The following is a 25,614-nucleotide window of genomic DNA, read 5'->3' on the forward strand; positions in this document are numbered from 1 at the left end:
TCTGCAGTGACTTGGAAAGGTGCAGCCTGGCTTCTGAGCTGTCACCCCTACAGACATCCACAGACAAAGCCACAACCTTGACCTGCTGTTGGAGGCTGAATGTTTGCCTGTGTGTGAGAGGGTTCCCTCTGCTTTTAGCGCGAGCTTGGCAGCAGCCCTGCTTTACACAGGGTGTCTCCAGGAGTGGGATGTTAAGAGGCCGTGGTTCCCGAAACAGCTGCCTTCGTAAGTAATTAAACCAACTCCTCCGAGACCCCATAAACCTTTGACAGCATTTAGTAGTGGGGTAACAATTTCATCTTGACACAAGCATTCGCTGGTCAAGGTTGAAACTCTTTATTTCTCAGAGGGATGAGATCTAAACACTTAGGAGTAATATCTTATTGGTCTGAAATGGCAGATAAGTGACTTCCAGTGAGGAGAGCGTCCAGCTGCTGTGCTCTAATTGACGTCTGCATCCAAAGAAGCGTGGTACAATGCTGGTAGTGACTTTAGATCTTCTGGGGACTATAGATATGATTTATAATTGGCACTGTAGCTTTTTAGAGACACTGAGCTTAGCCAAGCCTTTTATATATCGTCCCGTTGAAGCTGCGTGCTTGAATTAGGCATATGTTGAAGTGGCTGATTGTGCTGAGGCTGCATTCATCTAACGTGGCATTGAAAACCTCGGGATTCACTTGGCAGTAGTGCTTTTGCTGATGCTTCTGGACTGATTGACTTCTGACTCTTCTAGATGAACAGTCTTCTGTGAACTGGAAGGAGGGCTTGTCATACAACTGCAAACAATTTGTGGAATCTGTCCCGGGGATCTATGAAATGTGCTGTAGAGCTTTAAAAATGAGAGAGGGTTGTCTGATTTGGAGGGAGAATAACTTCAAATGAAGGATAAGTACAATTGTGTTGTCTTAAGGGTTATTGGATATCTCAGCATTTTCTTACTGTGGTGAGACTCATGGAGGCCAGATGTTGATCTTCATTAGCTTTAAGTCAAGACTCATTGTCCCTTCCTTGAATGACATCAGGATGAGAGCTGGAGTCACCACGTTGCTAGCAATGCTTCTGAAGGAATGGGGAGTAGGCTTGGCCCCTTCTTGCTTTGATGAATGTGTGTAGCTTGTGGATAGCTTTTCTTTGGACTGGGCTGCTCCAGTGTGCAGTGCTGGGGGAAGGTCAGCTGTCATTGTTGTCCTCTGCTGGTATTGCTACTACATCTTGGGCTGTGGGACCCACCTTCTGCACTGGTACAAATGCATCATTTTGGTTTGAAAAAAGCCTTATTTCCAGGTCTGTATGTTGCTGGCCTGGAGCTCCCATATTTCATATTTGTGGAGAGGGTACAGAATGGCTGCTTTTTCTTTTGACATACTAGGAAGGAGAAACTAGGTCAGAAGAACTCTAATTTTGTATGTGCAAGTGTGAGTCTGCGAGCAGGAAATCTGGAATAGTCAATTTAATGTAGCTTTAATGGCTTTGCCTCAACAGGACCGAGTGGGACTGGACTGCATATGTGCATGGGGGATTTTTTACTTTTCTTCTCTCAGCACTGGTGTTGGCTATTCCTTTGGTGGCTGGGAGCTACAAATCCACACTTATATTCTAAATTGAACAGGTAATAGTTGAAGAAATAATCCAGCTTTATTGACTGAAAAGCCCAGTGTGGTGATTAGTTCTTATTTAATTTTGCTGCTGCCAACTATTGGCAGGTCTTAATATTCTGGAAAGGAAAGAGACTCACATGTGGTGATTGAGCTTTACTGCAGTGAGAAGCTGGGGAGAGGAGTGTTGGAAACTTGCAAAAGTGGATTTATGGTTTAGAAAGGGGAGGTGGACAGAGCACAAAAGTGGCTCTTGGTAGGGCCTAGAGGAACAGCTCCTGGTGAGATGCTGAAGAGGAGAGGTTCAAATAGATTTATATATTTCAAATAGGCTTCTCTCAGCTATCAAGGGGGGGAATTTTTCTTCTGTTAACAGCTTAGCCTTGACAACAGTTTTTCTTACACTGTGTAGTAATGCTGTTTCTTGACTAACATCTTCGTTGAAGTTACGGAGCTGGGTGTTTAGGGGTGAGGGAGGACAAACTGCTTCTTCAAAATGAAAACAAAGCCCTCGGGGAGTTCATTATTACTCTTCTAAGTAGAGCAGCTTGTATTGCTTGAGTAGGCAGGAGGTGCAGTGGTAGATACCATTGATGATAGCTTGTCTTGTGAGTCTCTGCATGGGTGGGTGAAGGAGGGGAAGGTACCAAAGCTAGGAGGAGAAGATTAAGCAATCCCTGTGAGGGCTGAATAGCATCCACTAGTCCATGGTTCTGCTTTATTGCTTGACCTATATCTCAAATCTACCTCAAAAATACCTGTGCAGCCTTTTAAGATTTTTGGTACTGCTGTAAGTAATGAACAAACTTAGGGCTATGCCTGTGTGATTGAAGCTCAGAAAGGTAATGCCTGCAGCCTCTTTTTTGGGAAGTTCCAAGTAACTCCATCAGTATTTTTTGCCTTGGCCTCTGCCTTCCTGCTTTGTTTGCTGTTATCTGCAGCTGTATTAGCAATCCTCTTCTGGCTTGTGCAGTCCATCTCCATATTACTCACAGAACTGTTAACTAGAAGTGCCTTGGAGATGGAGGCAGCCAGCTGATTACTATAAAGCAGCTGTGTCTTCAAGTACTCTTCAAACCCCTCTATTTTTCTCTGAGCTGCATGTCATTTGGGGTAGCTTCCCCAAGGTGATCTGGACCTTTTTTTGTCAAACCATAAAGTGCCTCAATTCCTGCTCCAGAAACCAGGGTAGAAAGTATGGCAAAATAAGTGACTTGATGTGCCTTCAGAAGGAATAGCAGTTGACTTTGTAGAGCTTGAGGTTACTCAGGTCCCAATGCTTGAGAAGTGCAGGGCTGTCTACAGAGCTTCTGACTTGGCTAATGCGAAGGACGGCTTCAAAGAGCCAGCTTGGGCATTTGGCCTTGGGGAATTAAAATCTGAGCAGGTGTATACTATGGGAACTAAAGGCTTTATCATTATACTTGTTCCTTGTAGTGATGTTTTGCATAATCAGAAATATGTTGCCCTGATGACAGTTTTACATATCAGACTGTACTGCTGAAGGGCTTTTCTGTCTCTGCTGCATTCCTCTCTAAGTCTTCCTCACGCTCTGAATTAATGATCTTCCTCTCCTGGTTGGAGCTTGCTGGGATTGGAAGACTCTTCTCCAGGCAGTTGATGACTTAACACAACCACTTGGGTTGAGGGTGCTGTCATGCCAAGCTGTGTGATGCTGGGTGAGATTATGGCTCTCCTGGGCTGTCTGTGTGCCATGGCCTTGCCATTAATTTAAAAAAGCAAACTGTTTGGGAAGAATAACGCTTTGGTGCTTCCTAGTGCCAAAATCTCTTCTTGTGACTGTCAGGACTTCTCTAGGCAGAGGCACTTGCACACAGACAGAGCTCATTGGGCCTCCTATTTGGGGTGGTGAGTAAACAGCTTTGGAAGCCTGCTTTGGTTCTTGTTGGGTGCCTGATCAGTTTAATGAGATCTCCCGTTGAGGCCATTTTATTACGGAGCTGTAAGGCAAAGGCTCATAAAATCCTGATGTTTGGGAGCATTAGTTGCACAGACTTTGTTCTCTGGGGAGATTAAAAAAACTCTCCTAGTGCCATGGAGTTGCTTTAGCTGACAAGTGCCTGGGGACACTCCTCTGTTACTGACCCGTAACTGAGCTCTGCCTCCAGCTACACAGCGTGTTTCCTTCTCTGGGGTTATAACATTTGCTTAATGACTGGGTAGCTCCATGATTTTTGGCTGGAAGTTGTCATTAGCTGCTAGAATTGGGGGACTAAGTGCACGATGATTACAGAGACTCAGTCTCCCATTTCCCTTCCTGTGCATCCACAGCGGTCGTGGTTTAATTGGTGTGCCCCTTGATTCCCCTCTCCCGAGCGTCTCTCCACTGTCTCCTCATGTAACCTTTCCTGTTACATCCCTTTCGTGTGGGCTAGAAGGGAGAAAAATAAGGCTCCTTCAAGGAAAACAATCAAGTTTGGTGTACAGACTGTGTATAAATGCCTCTTGTGTTTATGGACACCTGCATGGCCATATTTAACTTGTGTTCTGATAACCCGGTGGTCACCGTAGCCAGCACTGATACGCGCCTGCAGCCCTAACTGACCTGTCCCTGGGTATGGATATTGCTCTCTGAATAGTCTCCTCAAACAAAGTATTGGCTCTTTTGTGCCTTGGACTTGTCGAGACATCATGGTGTAGGCAAGGGCATCTTTCAGCTTTAGTTCTGCAGGGTCTGGATTGGGCAGAGTGGGGTGGTTTTAACCAGGAATGTGCTCCTGCCGTGAGCCTGCTGCGTGCTCCACGCCGATAAGTCCTTCAAAAGGGATGCCTGTTTTGTTGCTGAAATTTGAATACATCCTGCTTTATCATCCACATACAGAAGTCCCTTTTCTGATAATGTACCAGTTTTAAATATACTGTTCATTGAAATATAGTGGACTTTTATTCCACCCCCGATGATAATTGCTGGAAAGGGAGATGCTCCTGCCTTTTTCTGTGCCTCAGACTGGTTTTAGCCACTGAGACTTTAGCAACACTGATTTTCCTGAAAGGTGAGTGAGGAACATAACAATTTCCCTCTTGAATTTGAGCCTGTCGTGGCTGCAGCTGTGGAAGCAGGGTCAGATGCTGGCACAGGAGAGCTCAGCTGCCAGCCCATCCCTGCCTGAAGGACCACTGGGTCTGCACAGCCCTTGCCGCAGGTGCTACTTGCATTTCCCATCCCATGAGCAGCTGAAAGATCCTATTCAGTGTTTCATTGCTTTATGGAGAGCCTACTTTATGGAGAGCCTGAGTTTGCTCCTGTGTCTTCTGGCACAAATTCCAAGTAACTCATCCTCCTCAATGATGCTTTGTGTGCGAGCAGTCATGTTGGGACCAGTAGCACCTTCCTATGGAGAAAGCTACAGCTGGGCTCTTCTGGGAGTGGGGTGGTGAGCCAGCACCACCCCAGGAAGCTTAAACTAGAAATAAACCCATTCTTTCCTTAGCAGGAATTGATTGAGCTGTGCATTAGTGCAGGTCTGAAACAGGAATAGATGGTAGTGGGTGATGTGCAAGTGTCCACCAGTGTCCCTGCAGCTCTGCAGGCATCTGCCTGGGTTTGTGGGGTTGCCCCTGCCCTGTCCACCCCTCCTGGAGCTGGTGTGGGGGTGGTGGGTGCTGCTGACCTCTACAGACTTGGGACAATGTTTTAATTTCTGGTGCTTGTAGCTAATGTGCTCTGAAATGATCCCTGCCTTACTGCAGTGTGTGGGTGCCTCTTCCCTTGCCCCTGCCTTTCTGCTCCCCTCCTTTGTTAAGCAGTAGCAGGGAGGAGGGAGGGACCCTACCTTAGGTCCTGCTGCTACTACAACCACACAAATCCTTTTCTGTGTGAAGCTAATCTAGAGCTGAAAATTATTTGTGCATTTGTCTCAAATGCTGATTCTCTCCCCCCATTTTAAACAGTGCATCTTCTTTGCCTAAAGTAAGCAAAGCTCGCCTCATTTTCTTTTCCTTTTATTTGCGGGCTTGTTATTTAGTGCAGATGTTTTCAGTTATAAAAAACACAGTAGTGCTTGTGAAGGCATTGTGGGGTGTGGGAAGAAGAGTCTGCAGCAGCCTCACCACCTGTGTGTCCCTCCTGGATCGGGGAGAAAGCATCAGCAGAAGGTGGTAGGAGCCAGGCTGGAGGCACCCGTGTGTGATGAGCTTTGCAGCCACCCCCAGCCAAGTGCAGCCCAGCACTGCTGTGAGCCCTGATCTGCAGCACAGGCTATATTTGGTCTGAGATTACTCCCTGCTTGGCCTGGATTGGTCCCAGTCTGGGCTCTGCAGGGTGGATTTCTTTTTCCCCTGGCTAACATGCCTCTGTATTTTATTCCCTTGCTGCCCACTCCAGCTTGCCTGAGATGCTGTCCCTGCTCTCTGGTACCCTCCTGAAGCATCTCAGCTGGGGCTTTGTGGCACGTGCAGAATGTGCCCTGGGTACCAGGGACAGCCTATTCCAAAGCAGCCATTAAGATGCAAAGCTCTGTTCTGTGTAGGAACCCATCCAGGGGAGGCCAGTGAGAAGCAGGAATTTTTTTCCCCTGCCCTGCCCCATCCTTTGCTGTGTATTTTCTGGAAAGGCCATTAACAGCACATTGTCCCTGGGTTCAAACCGTGGCTCTTGAGGAGAAGCTTGTCCCATGCCTGCTGCACGGGAAGAAGCCAGGCTGAGGAGGGCAGTGTGGCTGGGAGGAGAGATCAGCCTCCTCTGCTCCCTGACATTGCTGGTGCTCCCAGAGTGTTGTCAGGGCTGTGCTGAGGTGGAGCTGCCTGTGCCAGCAGTCAGGGGAGAAATGTCACTCATTGCTGTGCTGCGAGATGCCCAGTTACCTTGGTGATGCTTCTGGAAAAAACGTGAAGAGGAAACGGGGTGGAGAGGGGACAGTGTGGCAGAGAAACTGCTTGGTGGGTTGGAGCTGTAGTGGAAGGGAGTGGGTGATGGGAGCAATGGGGGAAAGCCCTCCTGGTGCACACAGCTGCCTCTGGCTGGCACAAAGCTCCCCTGGCTGCAGAGGCAGGTGTGGGGCTGTCAGATCTGCAACCGGGTGATGGATGGACTCAGACAAACCTGTTGGAGCCACACAACCTCTGACATTTACACACATTAGAGGAGCGAGAAGTGACATGGGATGGTGGGAGGGGGTGCTCTTCAGTTTCAGGATTTGTGGAATGAAGTTGGAAAACACATTGCAAGAAGGAGTTCCTTTTATCAGAAATGGCCAGCTGCATCTCTAGATGTTTCTCCAAACCTCCTGAGCGTGTGCCCTAGGCACAGCTTTCTTCTGCCTTAATCTCCTAGTGAATATTCAAAAATAGATATACTTGTAGCACTGGAAAAGCCTCTTTCTGAGTTGTTTCAGCACTGCAGAGAACAACCCTTAGGAAAGAAACTCAAAAAATAAACAGCAGCTGCTGCCATGTTTCCCCCTCCTCCGCCTCCTCACCCAGTGTGGAAACCTGGTCCTGGTTCCTTTTCCCATCCATTCATGGCTTTTCCCTGCCTGATACCGAGGCAGCAAAGCCACAGGCTGTCCACACCTGGCTGAGTTGCTGCATGGTAGAAACCTGTTGTGCTGCAGCTTCACCTGTGTCCAGCCCAAGTGTCCAGCTGAAGGTGTGTGTGCACCAGGGCAGGTCTCTGAGCCTCCTCCAGCACAGCTTCCATGCCCTTTGCTGTGGATGGTCCCACTGAAGGCTGAGTCAGGCTCCCCCCCCTTGGAGCACCCCAGGGTTTTCCAGGCAGCTTGAGGAAGCTGCTTGCATATGATGCAGAAACAGGCAGAAGGGGGATGTGGCATTTCTGAATGATCAGAGGGGTGGCTGTGACGCTGTCGCAGAGAGGTGCCGAACCCCAGCAGGCCCACGGCAGTGCGTGTTCTGGGCTGGGTGGAAATCTGTGCCAGTCACGTCAAGACTTGGATTAATTTACTTGGGGCATTATTACTGGGTTAAACCTTGCTGCTCAGCTGCACACAAAGACCCAGTGTTTGACTTTTGGACCCAGAAGCGTCTTGAGCTGATGCAGCTTTGTAATGAATGAAACCTCTGTGTCCATAACGGGGTGGTGGGTGTCCATCTCCTCTCTCCCAAGGAGCGCTGCTGGCTGATCCTCGTTTGCCTGTTACAGCTGGCAATTGACCTGTCTGCAGCCTCTGGGATTGCAGCTGGCATCCCTTTTCTCACTGGGATGCCAAGTTGTCTGATAGCTCAAGTGACTCCAAACCCAGCAGGGAGGATGAGGATGGGGGTGGTACAGGAGCCAGGGTCACCCCTGCAGCAGCTGGGTGGGCACAGGGGTCCACAGACCCTCAGGATGCCAGGATGCCTCCGCATCCGCCAGCTTCCAGGGGGATTGCACTATCCAAAATTGGAGTGATGAGTGCAGGAAAAGGAGGAGGAGCAGGAGAGTATAAATAAAGCCTCTGTAAGGGGAAAACCCACCGAGAGGAGAAAATAGCAGCGCTGGTGTATTCTTTCCCCACCCTCCCTCGTACCTCACTGCTCATATCATCTTTTAACTGTGCCAGTGGGCGCAGCGTGCGCAGCGTGACTGTCCTTCCCCTGGCTGGGCACACGCCTGGTGAAGGGGGATCTGGGGACAGAGTTTGGTGCTTTGTTGCCACCCTCCAAGTCATTGTGTCCTCATATAGCACTGCCCTAGGTCTGCTCATCTCGGTTGACAAACCAGGATGTCAACAACCAGGAGGCACCAAGCAAAAAATGACCTTTAGACCAAGTAACACTAATGCTGCTGACATCAGGAATAGACCTGAAAAACCCTGTTTTGAGCCCCAGAAATGACGTCCTGTCAATGAGCTTGTTTTATTCCAAAGCCGATGCATAAGAAAACCTAAGTTTTAATAGCAAACATTTGCAGGTGAATTTAAAGCATAAACTGAGTGTTCGTGCATTGAGCAGATGACATTATAATGGACTGATGATCAGTCACCTGCCTGGCATCTCCCAGCTCAGATGCTGGAGATGGGCAGTGCTGGGCAGAGCTTGGGCCTTGGCAGGGCTGTCACTGGGATGTTGCCATACTTCTGCTCATTGTCACTGTAATTCTGATCCCAGATCTGCCTGCAAACCTTAAACTGCTCAAAACATTTGTCAGTGAGATGTTGATCTTCATAGAATGTTTATTTTTTCAGAGATCTGTAAGTATTGCTTATTAATTATCTTCTTTTCATTTCTCCTAGGATCCTGCAGGAATCTTTGAATTGGTGGAGCTTGTTGGCAATGGTACCTATGGGCAGGTCTATAAGGTAAGGCCTCCTCCTGAAGTGATCCAGTTTGCCTTGGCTGTGTGTTGAACACAGAGCATCCCAGCACATCACCTTGGTTAGGTTTTCAACTTTTTCAGGCCTGAAGAGCAGCATTTCTGATCTCTGGCCTTTTGTGTGCAAGTACCGTGTAGCACACAGCTCTTATAATAAGCAATTCATATTAGTTCTGATACTGCCACAAAAATATAAATAGCTTTTTTTTTTTTCCCTCTCCCCCCAGTTGCTTTTTATTGATTAGATGATGAGGAGGGAGTGAAAAGTCTGTGCTTTAATAGCTAAATCTCGATCTCTCCTAAGCGCTGAGTTTACGGCTGCAATAGGCTGCCAAATGAGTTTGCTACAGTCTAGTGCTCTGCTTGCACAGGGGCTGGCTGCTGTCCTTTCCACTGGCAGAAACCTGCTGCAGGATTAAAAACACTATTAAAATGTTTTTATTAAAGCGCCTGTTGAAGGCAGTAGGATTGCTTTAAATTTCTGTAAACATCGGGATGCGGCAATAGTGAAGGGCTGTGGAGAGCAGGATTTTACTCCCATGAACTTCTTCACAATGATATTTAAAATGTCCACCCTCTGCTAAATTATATCACCTGTCTCAAGCACATCTTAGCTGGGAGGATTTCCAGAATTTGTCATCTTGGTGGAGTCTTCTTCTTGGATGATTCTTGTGCGGTTGGGGAGGGATTGAATTATTTCAAAATCTGGGTTTATCTGCACTTAATATGTGGTGGGGAGATGTTTTCTGTCATGGTTGTATGAGGAATTTGCTAAATATTTTGATTCTGCTGGGAGTCAATAGTTCCCCTGGGCTTCATTCTCCAAAAAACTTCTGTATGTGTGGGCATGAGTGCTGTATACACATGTACTTGTGTGTGTGGGTACATAGAGATCCTGTTTACCCGTCATGCACGTATTATCCTTTGACTGTAGAAAGGAATATAGCCATGTACTCTTACTCTGTGGCTTTGGAGACACAGCTCTTGCTTGTCATGCTCTAAAAGACAGTGAGCTGCCCCTGCTGAAGAGAAGAGAAAGGTTTTAAAGAGCTGTGGTTCCCCCATCCTCCTCCTGCAGCTGTAGGCTAATCCATCAGTAGAAGGATCAAGGGATTGAAGTGAACCAGAGATGAACTGGAACTTCTGGAGTTTTAAATGTATGAATTTTTGAACTAAGTGTTTTTAAAAAATACAAAAACAAAGGAAAAACTACCCCACCCCAAAGCTGTTCTTATCAAGGTTATATTCCAGGGAGCCTTCCCTTCTGGCATTCATTGTTTTCCCACCATGTGCTCCCCACCACCGGAGCTCCCTTCTGAACTGTTTTTCTTCTCAGCTGCTAAAATAATGGTAGAAGGTGACCTAATTTTAACTGGTGCATATTTCTAACAATCAGTGGAAACTATGCGCCTGTAACGGCCTTTTGAAAGCGTCATGTTTTTGTGGAGAGCAGAAAAGGGAAATAAGCTGGTGCTGGCGCTGCTGGTTGCGCGGCTCAGCTGATCGAGTTTCCTCTTGCTGTGTTTGATTCTTTCAGTGCGTCTGTGTGTTACCTCAGAGGGGGGAAAAAAACCACCCAGAAGTGTCCATGTGCAGGCTTTCTGGGAGGTGAACGCTTCTGTGTTCCTTTTTCCCCTGCCGTACCAGGGGAAAATCCTCCTCTTAACTGTTTTTAACTTGCTGGAGTAACCGGATTGTCCCCGGTGTGATTCACGTGGTGCCGGTGCCAGACGGGATGGTGACGGGGGCGGAGGGGAAAACGTTGCTGTCCAAACCAAATTAGTAAGTATTGAGGTATGAGCTCAGGCTAAGGCTGACTTCACAGCTCTCTTAAACTGAAGTCTTGGAGTAGCACACACTCTGTAAACAAAAGGAGACTTTGATATAAAACATACATAAATGTTTATGGTGTCCCACCCTAAAACCCAGCGCGGAAATAAGATCTCTGTGATTCTTTTTCTCCAGATACCACCGCTGTATTTATCCCTTGCAGCAAAACAAATGGATCAACTTTCAAGACACACAGACCTTCTGGCTCCGTTCTAAATCAGCCCTTAGAAGTGATCCATACCTAGGAGCCATGTCCTCCATAATTAGATTGTTCCACTGCCATTTCAAACCCCTCTGAGGCAGGGCTGGGGTTCACCGAATCGTTTAGTTTGGAAAAGGTCTTTAAGATCGAGTCCAGCCATTAACCCAGCACTACCAAGTCCACCACTAAACCATGTCCCTAAGTGCCACATCTGCATGTCTTTTAAATCCCTGCAGGGATGGTGATCCTCCCGTCTGTGGTGGTGTTACCCCAGGAGCACCATTGATGTCCTCGTAGAGGCTGTATGTGCCTCTGGCTGTGTTTTTAGGTTCTGGTGCTGGCTTCCAGCCTGAGCTCTGTGGCCAGGAACGGTCACCTGGTGAGCATCACCTGTTCTTCTCACAGCTGATCCCTCTCTTGAGGCAAGAAAAGCAACTTTCCTGTTGGGAAGAGGCAGAAGTGAGATGTTTATTCTAGGCAGGGGAGAACATCTTGTTTGTGTGCCGTGAGACTGCCGGAACAGGACTGCAGCCCTGATGTTTCCCCAGAAAACCCGATTTAGCAGCCAGGTCTAACACTGCCACATGGCCATGTTTGTGCTAGAGACTACAGGTGTCCTGGTGATAGCCAGCTGGCCTGCACAGGACCTAGAGGGACATGTACAGGATGCAAAGTTCCCATTGATCCCGTGGGATAAAGTGCACAGTTACGTTGTTCTGGTGACTGAATGGTGTTGCAGCCTGACAGTGGGGAGCAGGCTGAGAAGGGTCTGGTAGTACTGCAGTAAGAGGAGCCCTCAGAGAGCAGGGATTCATGGAACCAGCTTCCGGATCTGCTGTGTTGGAGAGGTTGGGGAGCCCCTGCCAGTGCCTTCTCCTTGCTCATAGAAGAGATGTGTTGGCCAAGCCCAGTGCATGTTAAGATCCCGCAAAAGGAGGGCTGCTGGACTGGGGGCACCAGGATGAAGCTCACTGCAGAAGTCACTTTGATCCTGCTTTCTGGGTCATGGTTTGAAGGTTCCTATCAGGTGGTTCAGAGTGCTTTTGTGATTCAAAGCCTTGTTCTTTGAGCCTTGTGCTCAAGGCAAAGGTGACTGGTTTGGTTTGACCTCTGTATTTTCAAGTAAAGGTCGGTCTTTGCTCAGGATGGCAGGTTAAAACATCCCTTCGGTCCTTCCCAGCTTTGGCTATACCCCAGTGACACCTCAGTGCCACAGGAGCCCTCAGCAGTGACCTGCTCTGCTCTCAGTTCTCTAACCCCGACCACAAGCTCTTCACTTCAGAAAAATGCAGAGAGAAATAACATTCCTTGCTCGCTGCTTAATGATCTCTTGTGAATAGCTTGATTTTTTTATTTTAATGAGGGACCGCACCAGTGATGATTTATCTCTCTAATTGAATCGGAAGCTTTTCTTTATTTTCTAATAATCCTGCATCTAATGTTACAGATTGTAAACTGGTTTTGATAAAGGACTGAAAGCTTGCTAGCTTCTGTGCCAGAAGTGGATTTTAGTGTGTCCTTGGATTTTCTTTTTTTTTTAATTTAAGATGTTTAAAGAAATGACTAACAGGAATACAATGAATTGGACTTGGGGAACTGAGCTTTTGCCTCACTGGTTTTTAGCAGGTGGCTGATGGCTGAAAGCAAAACTGTAGACACAAAACTCACTAAGACCCTTCAAAGCATTATCCAAAGTGTAGGGAAATGCTGCTTTTATGTTCCAGAACATTATTATTACTGCTTATCTCTAATTTGCATAAGAGAGCAGACAAATACTCCTTAAAATACCCTGTATGCCTAGATTGCCTGGATAAATCAGGGCCACAACTGTGGGGCTGTCCAGCACCAATAAACACATGGCTTCAAAGCAAAAGTACACTGTTTTACTCAAATACCTGTCCAACAGATGGTTATAAGGCTGGGGCAGACATGCAGTGGGCTACTTACTGTGCACTGAATATGTTGAAAACCAAAAGCACTCCCCTGATGTTTTTATGGGCTCAGCCATGGACTATGACACGCTGGCCTGTGTATGGTATCACCCAAGAAGGGTTTTGACGCAAGCCTTTGCAATAGAGGGAAAAAAAATTCAGGAAATAGATCAGATGGTAACCTTTGCCCCTCTCATCTTGTGTAGTTTTGCAACATTGAAATAAATGATGTTGAGATTAGGTACCCACGTGCTTCTTCCCAACCGTGCCAGGAGGACAGCAGTCATAAATGCCAGGTCCTGCTTTGCCTTGTGCTCTGGGGATGTGGCTCTCCATTTACAGCTTCAACAAGGTTTTATTTTACAGGGTACAAGATACAGTATGTGGGCAACTCCGTAACTGCACAATAACTATTGATTGTTTAATTATCTGGTAAATGCCATATAATCACTAAGCCATTACGCAGCAGTATTCTGTGTTCTAATTTAGAGTGTGTGGGATCCACGTGCCGCCACTCTCAGCTGTGGCCCTCCAGGGAGCTCCTCCATCACCACAGGATGGAGCAGAGCAGGGGGTCACCCCACGAGCCAGCTTGGGGTGCCACCAGCCACCAGGCAGGGTGGCTGCCCATGGGCTGTCCCTGTCCCCTGCCAGCCCAAGTTAGGCAGCTGTTTGAAGAGGATACTGTTTTTGCAATTGCTCTTTGTTGCACTGTGTGTGTCTGTCTGAGGTACAATACATAGGGGCGAAGGATAAAGAAATGCATCCCAAGGTCTTTAATCAGGACTTACTTCTTTACTACCAAGCTGGCATTTGCCAGAAGCCAGGACTGATCCACCTGGAGGCAAACACCCAGGTTTGACCCAGTACATGGAGATGTTGAGGTGTGTGGGTATGAGAAAGTGAATAAAATATTTGAAATCCAAGGTCACCTGTTGCTGGAGGGCTGGGAGCAGCAGGACTGCTGGGAGAGATTGTTCCCTGAGTCAAACCCCTGAGAATGTCCCAGACACAAGCCTGTTGCTGATAATGTTGTCCCAGAGTTTGCATGTGCCAGAGAAGAAGGCAGAAGATGTGTCCTGCCCTCCCAGGTGCTGTTTATGCATTCCCTGCACAGTGGCATCCTTCCTCCTGGCACCCCTGGGCATTCCACCAGTGCAGGCTGGTGGGGTAGCAGGTGAATATCCTAAAGAAAGGCTTTTAGAAGACTCTTTTTTCCTTCTACATATTTTGAGGGGGGAATATGAGAAAATAAAGTGGGGTCTGTGCCATGTTTAGCCTGCCTGAGATCTGACTGCTACCAATCAAGCCCTGAGCCCTTGCATCAGCCCTGGTGAGAACAGAAACTCTGCAGGTTCCTGGGTCATTATTAGCAGCTCAGGTAATTAGGCTGAGTCAAGAATGACAGTAATTGTTTTTAATAATCAGTTGGTTTATTGTCTCCCTTCCTGAAAGGCTGATGGTCAATAGTTCGATAATTAATCACTGTTGCTTTTAGCCGTGTGGAAGAAGCTACCATGCTGCACACAATTAATATTTCCTGGGGATTGTTGCTGTAAAGAATTAATCTTAGTTTACGCACACAGCTTTTATAGCTGCAGACTGACTGCTGTGCCTTGCTCGAGAGACTGGACTGAATGTGTGCACACCATGTGCACTGCCTGCAGACCAGGTCGTGGTGCTGCCCACCTTCATCCAAACACCTGTCCTGTGGTGCTGCCTGCTGTGTGCTGGTCCTGAGCACACCAAGGGCACCTGGTGCTCGCTTTTGCCCGCTGCTGAAGGAATTCAGAGCTCCATCATCTTGCAATCTGAACAAGCAGCTCTAACCCTAGACAGCCAGCTTTTGATTTGAAGGTGCAATGCAAGCATTTCCCTTTTTCCACCTTCTTGTTTATAAAATGAACCGTGATGTTCACCCGCTGTGAGGCTGGGTGTGACTCGAGCTGTATTGGTGGTTCTAGCATCAGGTCCTCGATTTTAGGTCCTTCTTTGTGTTTTCAAGGTCTTCAGAGATTGCTTTTGCTGCATGGCAGGGCAGGCTTAGAGTAACCACATGTGTGAATGTGTGTAGCTATCCCTCGTCTGGTCTGGTGGTTGCTGCAGATGAGGGGTTGGCCTTTTGGGTTTGGGAAGCTCTCTGGCTTTCTCTGGGGTTTGGTGCTGCAGTAAGAGCCTGCTCCATGGGACTTGGACAGGGAAGCACCTTGCCTCTGACCCACTGGGGCAGCAGAGCAGTTATCCTGTCCCATCAGGGCTCTTCCTTCTGCTGGGATGGTTTTGGTGGTGGCTGGAGCGCTCACACCCCCATCCAGACGCAGACCCATGTGTGTGGGCACCTCCAAGGTCGCACATGGTCTGTGTGAGTGTGAATGGATTTAAAACCCTGACAAGCTGCTTTATAATCCTTCCGTATTACAAGCACAGTATTAAATATTAAGCCATTGTTTCCGCTGGGGTGGCTCCGTGTGCCGGCAGAGAGGGCGGTGGTGCTGCCATGTGAGGGTCCTCACCAGGGCTGGTGTCTCCCCTGCCTCTGTAGGCACCAGCTCACAGATGCTGGGCTTTTATCAGCTCGTCCTGGGTTGCAGGAAGGGGCTGGGCTGGCATTCTGGTGTGTGATAACGCCTGCGAGCGTTATCGGGAGGGAAATGGGCGACCTCAATTTATCGGCTTCCCTACGATGCTATAATATCTTGAGAGGAGAAGGTCCTTTCCTTGCTGACTCAAAAGGAGTGTGTGTGTGTTTCTGAAATGAGAACTTGTTTTTGCCATGCAGGCAAGGAAGTCTGAACTGGAAAACGCTTAAAATGATGTTTCACTCTTACCCAAAAAGAAAAAAAAAAGGCAAAAGCTTTGTTACCAGAGCAACTGGTACATCTTGTGCTGCTTCATTTCTCTGAAACACAGAGCGAGCCCTCAGCCCTCCCTCCCCCCAAGAAACCAGCCCACACACACCTACGCACCAATATGTCGCATTAGCTTCACTGCTTTCTGAATAATATAAGGGAAAGGTACTTTTTGCATTTCAGTCCCATAGAATGCAGGTTATAAAAGGTGATTAGAAATGTTCCTGTGTTGCCTCCCTGTTAATCTATGTTCCCTTTCCCTGCCTGCAGAGTTTGTGAAGGGAAAGGGCAGGGGGGAGGTCAGGAGCAGACCATTGCATCTGCAAAGTGACATTTGTCCAGTTTCCCCTGCATTGCTGGATGCTCTGATTCTGTAAATATTGCACGAAAGATATCTGCAATGGTTTAGGGTTAAAAAGCTGCCTTTGAAGATGCCAAATAAAGTCAGTGGTAATGAAAAGCATGGGGAACATGGTGGTGGGTCCTGTAGTGCTGTTCTTGTGAGTGCCAGGCATGGATAGGGATGGAGGGAGAGCTCTCTCCTTGACTTGTGGGGATTAGAAGATGCTCTGTGCAAGCACCTGCTCTGCAGATGATATGAGCAAGCCCCGTGTCCTATACCACCTTCTCCTATCCCATAGGAATGGCTGGACTGGGAACTCAGACCCATCTTTTCTCAGGTCTTGTGTGAGGACACTCTGAGAGGTAGAAGTGCAGTGTGGGGGAGCTGTTTAGAAAACAGGCAACTTCTAGAACTGGGATTATTGCATGTGAAAGCATCGCTGTCCCTTTCAGGAGGAGCTTCTTGTCCTGCTGAAGCTTGTATTGCTGGGGTGGTCTGGGGAGGCAGAGCTGGGAGCTGCTGGGTGGTACCAGCATTGGAAAGCGATCTATGAGGAGATGGGGTTTGGTGCCCCTGCACCAACATTGTGAAAACAAAAGGCTGGGAGTGAGGCTGATTCCCAGAGGAGCAAGTACAGCAGCTGCTGATAGGTCAGCTGAGGAAAAGAACCGAGAGAAGCACTGAAAAGTAGGTTTTAGAGCTGAGAGGTGTTTTGTTCCTCCCAGCTCTGAAGGTGCCACTCTCAGCTAGGAGGGTGCTTTTTAGAAGGTTTAGAGAAGGGGATGGGAGGAGCAGCAGCCTGTAAATGTTGGTCCAGGCTGTGGATTTGAGGCATTCTCTACTGCTGTAGTGTTTGTCTTCAGAGACGTTTTTTGCTTGTCATTTTTTTATGTCTTTCCAAATTTTGATGCAGTTTGACTTGTGGCTGACCCTGAAGACTTGAAGGCAAGCGATGCCTACAGGGAGCCGGTTGGAGCTCTGCAACTTCTGGTTATGCTTTGAAGGCTCACTGCAGAGAATTGTGTTTCTCTTGAAATCTGCAGCTTATTCTTAGGTTTACCTGGGAAGCCCTTTACACTAATTACCTAAAGATGGAAAGTGCCAAGCAAACACAGCCTGCTTCCAAATGTTGTGGGATTTTTTCCTCTCCTTGCATAAGAATGGCAGATTGGTGTAAATTTTTTTTTGTTTTGTTTAAGTCTTTAAATTTTTTGTGTGCATTTTAGGTCTCTAAATTCTTGTTTTGGAATGTGCACATGGAAGTGCGTGGCTAAGAGCCCAAGTCCATCCCCACATCCCCACCATGCTGTGCTCTTCCCCCAGCCCATCTCCCCTGGCTCATGCATAGGTGGCTGGGAAGGAGTCTGGGCTGCAGACGGGACTGCAATCAGCTGGAAAGGGATGTGGGGGAACCTGAGCCTTTGTTAGCATGAGGATGAGAAATTTAAGTGCCGGATTGGGACTGGTGGGCTTTCTCTTGGTGTGAATCTCTGCTTTAGTGTGGTGGTTGGACTGGGGGGCTGTAGGAACTTCCTGGGTTGTTGGGCTACTTCAGTTGTGTGGTTGGGGGTTTCACCAAGGGTCTCAGCAGCATGAATAGGAGGAGCACCCTGGGGTGGAAGGGTTGCTGCTCTGCTCTGGTTTCTAATATTTACAGGGGTGCTTGTGATCCGTGGCAGTGAGTTTTCGAAAGGAATAGCCTTCTGCACATCCTTTTTTTTTTTTTTTTTTTCAGCCCACTGAACCTGATGGCAAATGATACTTTAAATGACCTGGACGTGCAGGGGCAGAAAGGGACAGGGATGCAATCCAGCCCATCGTGTTTAAAAATGGTAGTGCTGGAGGGGGAGAGAATTGGGTATCAGGTGCCCATAGTTAATTTTACAAAGCTGCCCACAAGACTGGTCTGGAAGCTGTGCTGTCTTTGTTAGCTCTCCATGGGCTCTAATGATGGAGAGGCAGGATCACCTTATCTGGGCAAGACCTGTTAGTGTGACATGCTTCTCGTGCTGGAGGTGATGCTTCACTGGGCTCCAGGGAACGGGCAATGCACAATGCTCCCATCTCATCTCCTTCCAGGGGATGTGGCCTTAGCTTGATGTAATTATTATTTTTCCCAGTTAGTGCTGGGTGGGATGTTGTTTCAATAAGTCTAGCTTGTAATAAACAAATAAAAAACTGGTGTTAGCTCCTCACAGTTCTTCTGCTCTCTCGAGAAATGCTTATTAACAGGGTCAGTGTGGAGAAATGTATTTTGTGTTTGCCTGCATGGTATCTAGAGCAAACGAGATCAGGATTGTACAGTAAACCAGCTGTACTAAAAAAAAAAAAAAATTAACTTGTGGATATGTCCTTATTAGTTAAAAGGTGTGATTCATTCCTCAAAGGTTGTCATTGTGCTTTCCTTGAAATAACTGTTGGTGTGCGAACTTCAGGGTGGTTCCTCCATCTGGACAAGCAACTCTGGGGGCTGGTGGTCACCCCAAGATTAGGATGGGATGGGAATCTCTGCTGCTGAGCTCTCTGCATCTTTATGTTTTACAGAGGTAAAAATTCACATGTAAGCAGCTATCAGGGCTTAGGAAAAATTGCAAATTTCACTGGAGTTGCCATTAGTCTCTTGGTTTTTTTCAGAGCAATTATGGCTGTAGCCGCAGTGGGCAGCACCAGTGGAAATGCCTTTGTGTTCCTGGGCTTCGGAGATTTTCTCTTTCACACTTTAATTCAGCAGGTCGAGGATCGAGGCCAAACCTTTTCTTCTCTACATAACTAATGGAAAGACAGCCAGTTCAGCAGAATTTCTGTAAATAGTTCCAGATGAATTGTGAATTGTGTATCTGAATGCCAGTAGGGCTAACACGAGGGGTGGTTTGCCAAAGAAAATGGAAATCTTGTGTTAGAGGAACAGGCTTCTGAAACACAACATCAAATTACATTTTTGGACTTTGCAAAAACATTGTTTGCTGAAGTCATGAAGCTGCCCAAAGTGCAGAAGAGTCTTGATCCGTGGCACCGAAGGGCATCGTCCAGTGGGTGAGTCCTCCTGGTCACACAGAAAACACTCGGCATCAGCTGGAAGTCCTGTAGCAGCCAAACAGTGAGCTGGGCCCTCAAACACCTACTAAAAGCTCCTCCAGTATGATGGTTTTTTAACTGGCAAAACCCAGCATCTGTTGGGATAGAAGAGCCATGGCAGTCGTGGTGTAGTTTGGGGTCCTCAGCCTTTAGCATCCACACAGAGTTGGTGGGTTAGGGGAGTGGTGGGCACTGCAGAGAAGTTATTCAGCTGGTCAGTGGGTCCACAGCATGGCCATTCCCTAGAAGTGATGCTGCCCACGGGGTTAATTCCCCACAGGAACAGCTGGATTTGAGGTCTGTCACTATCCAACCTTTGAAAGCCATCATGGATGGGGCAGATTGTTCCTTCATGCTGGCTGCCATGGAACTCCTTGGACAGCAAATGGACTCGCACGTGTGCTGCTGTGCTGTGCTGGCGTGCCAGACTGGCCAGGCATGGGAGAGCCAGGTTACAGCTTTCTGCTTCAGGAAGGACACGGGGGCAGGGAGAAGCTTGTTCTCAAGCTGTTCATGAGTCTTTGGCCTGGGTTGACTTGGGCTCTGTGAATCATTGGCATTTAGCTTTGTGCAGAGTTTGTTTGTGCACTACGCGTTTGTTCATCCAGGTTAAGCACTACAGCACCACCTCCACCTTACAGCCTTTTTCTCCCTTGTGACTAACTTGGGGGTTTGGTTTGGTTTTGGTGTTTGTTTTTTTTTTTTTAATCTGCCCATATTGGCTGAAGCTTGGCATGGCCAAGGGAGATTGGTGCCTTTCCCATGCTGTGCTGCAGGAGATACTGCTTGCGTGCAGAGCAGCCAGATGCCAGCAGGCACTGAGGGTGTGTAGCAAGCGACATGGATTAGCCAAAGGGCTCACAGTGAGAGCACAATTTTGGGTTAATCCATGAGCCTTTCTCAAAATCTGCTGTCTTTCTTCCAAAAAGAGCCCTAAACCTGTGATAAGGTGCCTGGGGTGGTGTTTAGGGAGGACTCTGCATATCACTAGTTGGATTTAAATATAGTGAGGGAAGAGACTGGTGCTAGGGCAGTATGTGAGGCCCGTCCCTCAGCTGGCTGAGCCCCTGGCAGTGGGGTGTGCCCGCCAGTAAGGGTCCAAGAAGCCCCAGCCAGCTGCGAGGGCACCCCACATCCCTTGGGAGAGGTTGCAGCTCCTGGCATAGCTACAGCAGTCTGTGCCTTAGCCTCTGCTAATTACTGCCTTCAGCACTATTCCGATACTAGGGAATGTCTCTTGGGCTGTGTGAGCCCACAGATGAGTTGGCACGGGGAGAAATCCAACGATGGGCAAGAGCAAGTGCTCTTGAAAGCTCCAGCATACACTTGTGAGCGTTGGGTTTTCTTGTTCCCTCGTTGGTGACCGTTTACAACCTGTTCGGGAAGGCACTTGAGAAGAAACAAGCTAATTACATAATTTAATAAAAGATGTGAGAGTACCACTCTAAGCACGCCAGCAGTGTGGAGGAGTTGGGGCTGTGGAACGTGACTTGTCTTGCACGGGAGAGATTAATCACGTCGACTCCTGGGAGACAGGTCTGCTAGAGAGGTGGTTGTGTTGGATGCACTGTTCATATCATTCAAATTAGGCCGTGTACAAGAACTAATAAAAACAGAAGCAAAGGATTCTAGCAGAGGGGATCAATAACTTGAAAGCATTTTAATTCAAAATTAGAAAAATGAGAACAGTTATGGGCAAGGAGAGTGTATTAATAGAGGAAAACGAGTATTTGTTACTGCTGGTGTGAAATGAGATAATTTAAGAGATGTTCTAAGTGCCTTTTGTCACACTTAATGCCTTTTGTTAGGTTTCCAAGCAAAATGGAGCCTGCAACTTTCAGTTTCAGGGTTCTCAGATGATCAAAATACCATGGGGCAGCCTGATCATCTCATGCTTTACTGGAATGAGGTCATCAATAACTTTTGCCTGGGTGTGATTTACACAGTTGTCAGTGTCTGAATTGCCATAATATGTCTCTGCCTGGGAAAAATGCTGCATTCGGAGGGGGAAAAAAAAAACCAAACCCAAAGCAGAAGCTCTCTGGGTAGCTGGTTCACTGCTAATAATGGATACAGAAAAGTGATTACTTGTGATCCATTCAAATAGAAAGGCTCAGCCTCTAAAGCTGGAGGCATGGAAGCTGTTACAAGGTCAAGCAGTGTCCTTTAAGGAGAAATAGGTGGCAAATACTGTCAGTGGCAGATAACACATCTGCAACATCATGAAAAGTACATCTGAAATTAAGATTAAAGGTTCTTTGCACTCATATGGAGAGGGGGAAAAGAGAAGATAGAGACAAAATCTGAAAAAAGAGGATTAGCTTTTGGTGGGTGACAAGCAATAGCTCTGGCCAGGGAGAGATTTAAGCAGCACAGTGCTCAGTAACCTGGGGAATTATCAAAGGTTTCTGCAGCTGCTTCCAACTAATGGTCTTTAGCAGCCAGAAATTCTTTGTGTTTGAACCTCTCTCTCACCCCAAGCCTGGGTGTGTACGTGCACATGCAAAGTCTCCTCTGCAGCCCCATAGGTCAGGTGGGAATGCAAAATCCAGAGGCCCTGGTCATCTGTGCTTGCAGGAGTCTGCTTTAATTTGCCTTAGTTTACATCGAGGCAAAAAGGGACCTGACCTACAGATGTGCTGGTGGACCTCATGCTTTTGTTGACTTATGTTGCTGGTCGGGGCGCTGAGAACTTCTGAAAATGAAATACTCATGTCCTTGCCAGATGTTTTGAAGTCTCTGCTTTCATAAATGGGGCTGAGAGGCTTTGCTGGAGGTCCTGCAGGAGAAACTGGATCTCTTGACCTTTGGGTATGAGCCAAAATTAGCATATCTTGATGTGCTGAAGAGCGTGGCACTAAGTTTTGTCAGTCCCACCATGCTGAGAAACTCCAGTTTGTGAAAATAAGTTTTGGCTACAACATCTTTGAGGAGTAGAAGGACTTTGGCCCTTTATAACCATGGCAGTGGTTCACAGATGGGAAACCTGGATTAGTGTTTCCAACTTAGAGCAATCCCAAAGGAAAATACCTCCCCTGAAGCAGAATGAGCGAGGTCCAAGCGAGCTAATGGGCTTTTCTTCCACCTTGGAGAAAACAGCCCAGCCAAACAAAATCTATGGGTTTTTCATTCAAATCAGACCCCTCAGTAAAAATCTTATTTTTGCAACAATTTCCAAAATTTTAGGGTTTATTTCCTTAGTGGAAAAAAGTGTGTTTGCAAATCTCAAGCATTTTGGGGAACAGTGGTGGTGTCCTGGGGTCAGTGGTACCCAGGGTTGCAGGTCTGCTTGCTTCCTCTGTGGCAAGATGCTTGCTGACATCAGGATTGTCAGGTCTGTAAATACCCAGGCATCTGGGAGACCTTCCTGGTGTCTGGTCAGTAGCTGACCTTTCGTTTTGCTGGCAGAAAATGAAGATTAGCCTTGTGATCAGCAGACTACAGTGAAGGTTGCACACCCATGCTGTAGGATAAAAATAGACACAGAAACTGGAAAGGGGGGAATATCATATCTGCTAAAGATCATCTGTGTGCTATTAATGTACCAGAGACCAGGCCTCTCCCTGAGCTTGTAGAACCTTTACCTGCATAAAAAAGTTGTGCCTGAACTATGATGAACCTCCCAAGTTTGTGTCCTTGTACATATGTGGACCTTGCCTTCTCCATTTTCTCATCTGTCCAAACCAGTCTTATCAAAGGAGTGTAGTGTTTAATCCAAGGCAAGCATCAGAAGAATAAACTGCTATGGTTTTTGATGGTCTGGTACAAAATTCTTTCAGCATTTCTTGGCGCTTAGTTATTAATGAGGCATTTGTTCCGTTTGCTTAAAAACCTCCCAGCAGCTGTCACGTGTGTGCTATGCAAATTATTTGTGGTCTGGTTAAATACTGTTTTACTAGGGAGTGGAATAACTGAAATTAGTAGAGGAGAAATAAATAACATTAACCCTCTGTAGGTTGTTCCCTTGTTAATTATTTTGGTTATTTGGCTCTTGAGCTGAGTGTGCCACTGTCATTAACGGTGATTTGGGACCTCAGCTTGAATAGTCACGTACCCTCGAGTGCTTACTTTGGGTGGCAGTGGTCCAGAAAACTGCCAGCATCCTAATTAACACACTTTTTCAATGGACAATATTAATATTCATACTATTATACTGTAAAATGAGTAATTTGAATAGACAGAATGTCTTGCACTCTTTTGATCTCTCGTGGATTAACCTACAAAAGGCCACTGGCATTCATTCTTTCAGGCCTTAATGGGTACAAAGGCTTCTAATAGAACTGTTTGGAACAGAGGTACCTAGAAATGTGTAGCAAATATAATGTGTCTGATAGGAGTGTTAATATTTTCTTAGAGTGGTGAAGGAAAATGTGAAGGGAAATGTTTGTAATAGATGAGCACTTCCAAATGATGGAGGAGTGAGACAGCTCTTGGGGGTGACTGGCCCCACAGCATCCATCTAAATGATGTCAGCCCAGAAGCAGTGATGCAGAAGTCCCTCAGTTGAGCCAGTGCTTAGAGGAAAATAGTACTGAGAGGGAGAAAGCAGATATATATTTGACTGGAAAACAAAAGACTTGGAAGGCTGATCTGTTTTATTGATGCTCACCATTAAAGGCTACCACAAGATATACTACTGAGTTTAACAACAGGAATGGAAGTGCAGAGGATGCTGTGAAAGAAAAGGATTCATCCAGAGTGAAAAGCAGAGGTGCAACTGAAGCAGGAAACACTGGATTAGCAAAGAGGTTGAGGTATGAGGGTTGTGGGATATGTGTGGATAAGCACAACTCAGTTATGGAAGTTTCCAGATCACTCCTTTCATCTGAGATATGTGCCCTGTGTGTACACAAACCATCCTATAGCAGATACCCTCCGCCTCTCCCAAGGTCTCACTGACCTTGAGTCCTCAAGGAAGGAGAAACTGGCTTTGGGATCAGGACTGAGGGAAAACTGCTGCAGAAAAAAATAGATAAGTCTCAGCACATCTTCAGTTCAACATTCAGTGCAGAGAAGGCTGTTTGCTGCAGGGAATGAGCTTTACAGTTCCTCCATCATCTAAAGAGCCTTTGCTGGTGAAAAGAGTGCAAAGGAGGGAGTTCTTTCGGTAGCTGCAGATTTGGCTGTGGTCCCTGCAGGACTTGAGGTCCTACAGAGATGCTGGTCTGTCTTCAGCAGCAGAGGAGAAAGCCTTCATGAGTGCAGAGTTGATGGCAGTGAATTGTGTTTGATTGGCTTGGCGCAGGAACGAGATCACGTTTAGCAGCATCAGGGGAGACTTGGAAGAATGGATAAAAGGGAGCTGAGTGAGAGGGCAGCTGTGGACACAGATTACCTGGACCCAGGATGGTTCCTGGTGGCGTCACACACAATCTGTGCATTCCGAGGGCCTGGCACCGGCTGTGGTCTCTTACAGAGGATGCAGACACACCTTAGATCTCAACAAGTAGAAGGCATCTGTGAAGAGCAGTGTTTTTTCTAAAGAGTAGAGTGACTGTGTTATGCTACAGGGTTCACTGTTTTAACTGATTTACTTAACTTTGCATATGGGTAGCTTTGTCTTCTGAATGAAAGCTTAACCATGGAAACCATAGCTGCCAGTCAGAGCAGCAAACATCTTTCTGCAGAGCCTGGCCTGACTCTGCTCTGCTGGTGGCATCTTTGTGTGGCCTCTGTAAGCTGTTGGAATGGGACAGATCTCTTTTTCTGAAGGTAACTCACCAAGCCCTCTGCCAGCAGCTGAGATGGGGAGACAAGATTGAATTACCCAGCTGACTTTAGATGCTACCTTCCTGCTGGGAGTAAGACCTAAAGGCTTTGTATGCTTAGGCTGTTTCTCTTGGCTGCTCAGAGGCGTGGCATCTCCTCTTCTCAAGTAGCTTCAAATACCCCTTTCTATGGTGCATTCTCAATAATCACTTAACCTTTGGTACCACCCATGGGCTCCTTCCATAACTTGGGACATGGTGGATCACAGGTGAACACTGAACATAGATGATTTTACACTCCTTTGCCCTTTCAAACCCTGGCACGATGGTGTATCCGACATTCCCGTAGGTATCAGCAGGAGTGCTACAGTGGGGGCACTTAGTCTTCCTGGCTTTATGAACTCAGTTCAATATTAATTATTGTAGATTTTATTTTTTGTAAGGTGAAAGGAGAGAAGAAGAATGTCCTCAGGCTGTGCCAGAGGTTACTTGAGGCTGTGCACAAAAGAACCCACTGGCAATATTGGAGATATATCCCATTAGCCAGGAGCTCACAGAAAAATTAGAAGCTTTTAGAGCCCAGGTCAGTGTCATGAATCAAACACTGAAAACCTGCTTCGTTATTGCAGCTTTATGTGAACCAGCAGATCTCCTTCAAGGAGTTTCTGTGATTGAATGAGTGGAAAATAAAAGTCCACAACCCACAAGCTTCTCCCCTGGAGAAGGCCGTGGGGGCTGGGGCTGGGGCTGGGGCTGGGGCTGGGGCTGGGGCTGGGGCTGGGGCTGGGGCTGGGGCTGGGGCTGG

The 25,614-nt window shown here is 47.2% G+C and overlaps 1 protein-coding gene across 9 annotated transcripts in view; it reads left to right on the plus strand.

Annotated features, from left to right (window-relative positions):
- The window catches only part of TNIK (TRAF2 and NCK interacting kinase), a 153,637-nt gene that overhangs the window by 19,115 nt on the left and 108,908 nt on the right, over positions 1–25,614 (plus strand). For all 9 annotated transcript variants that reach the window (XM_027685582.1, XM_027685581.1, XM_027685589.1 and 6 more), the window contains exon 2: positions 8,792–8,857. In XM_027685582.1, coding sequence (XP_027541383.1) covers positions 8,792–8,857 — 66 coding nt within the window. The remainder of the gene's footprint in view (positions 1–8,791; positions 8,858–25,614) is intronic.

The sequence above is a fragment of the Neopelma chrysocephalum genome, unplaced genomic scaffold (genome assembly GCF_003984885.1).
Source record: "Neopelma chrysocephalum unplaced genomic scaffold, ASM398488v2 Primary Assembly neopelma1_69, whole genome shotgun sequence".
Taxonomy (NCBI): domain Eukaryota; kingdom Metazoa; phylum Chordata; class Aves; order Passeriformes; family Pipridae; genus Neopelma; species Neopelma chrysocephalum.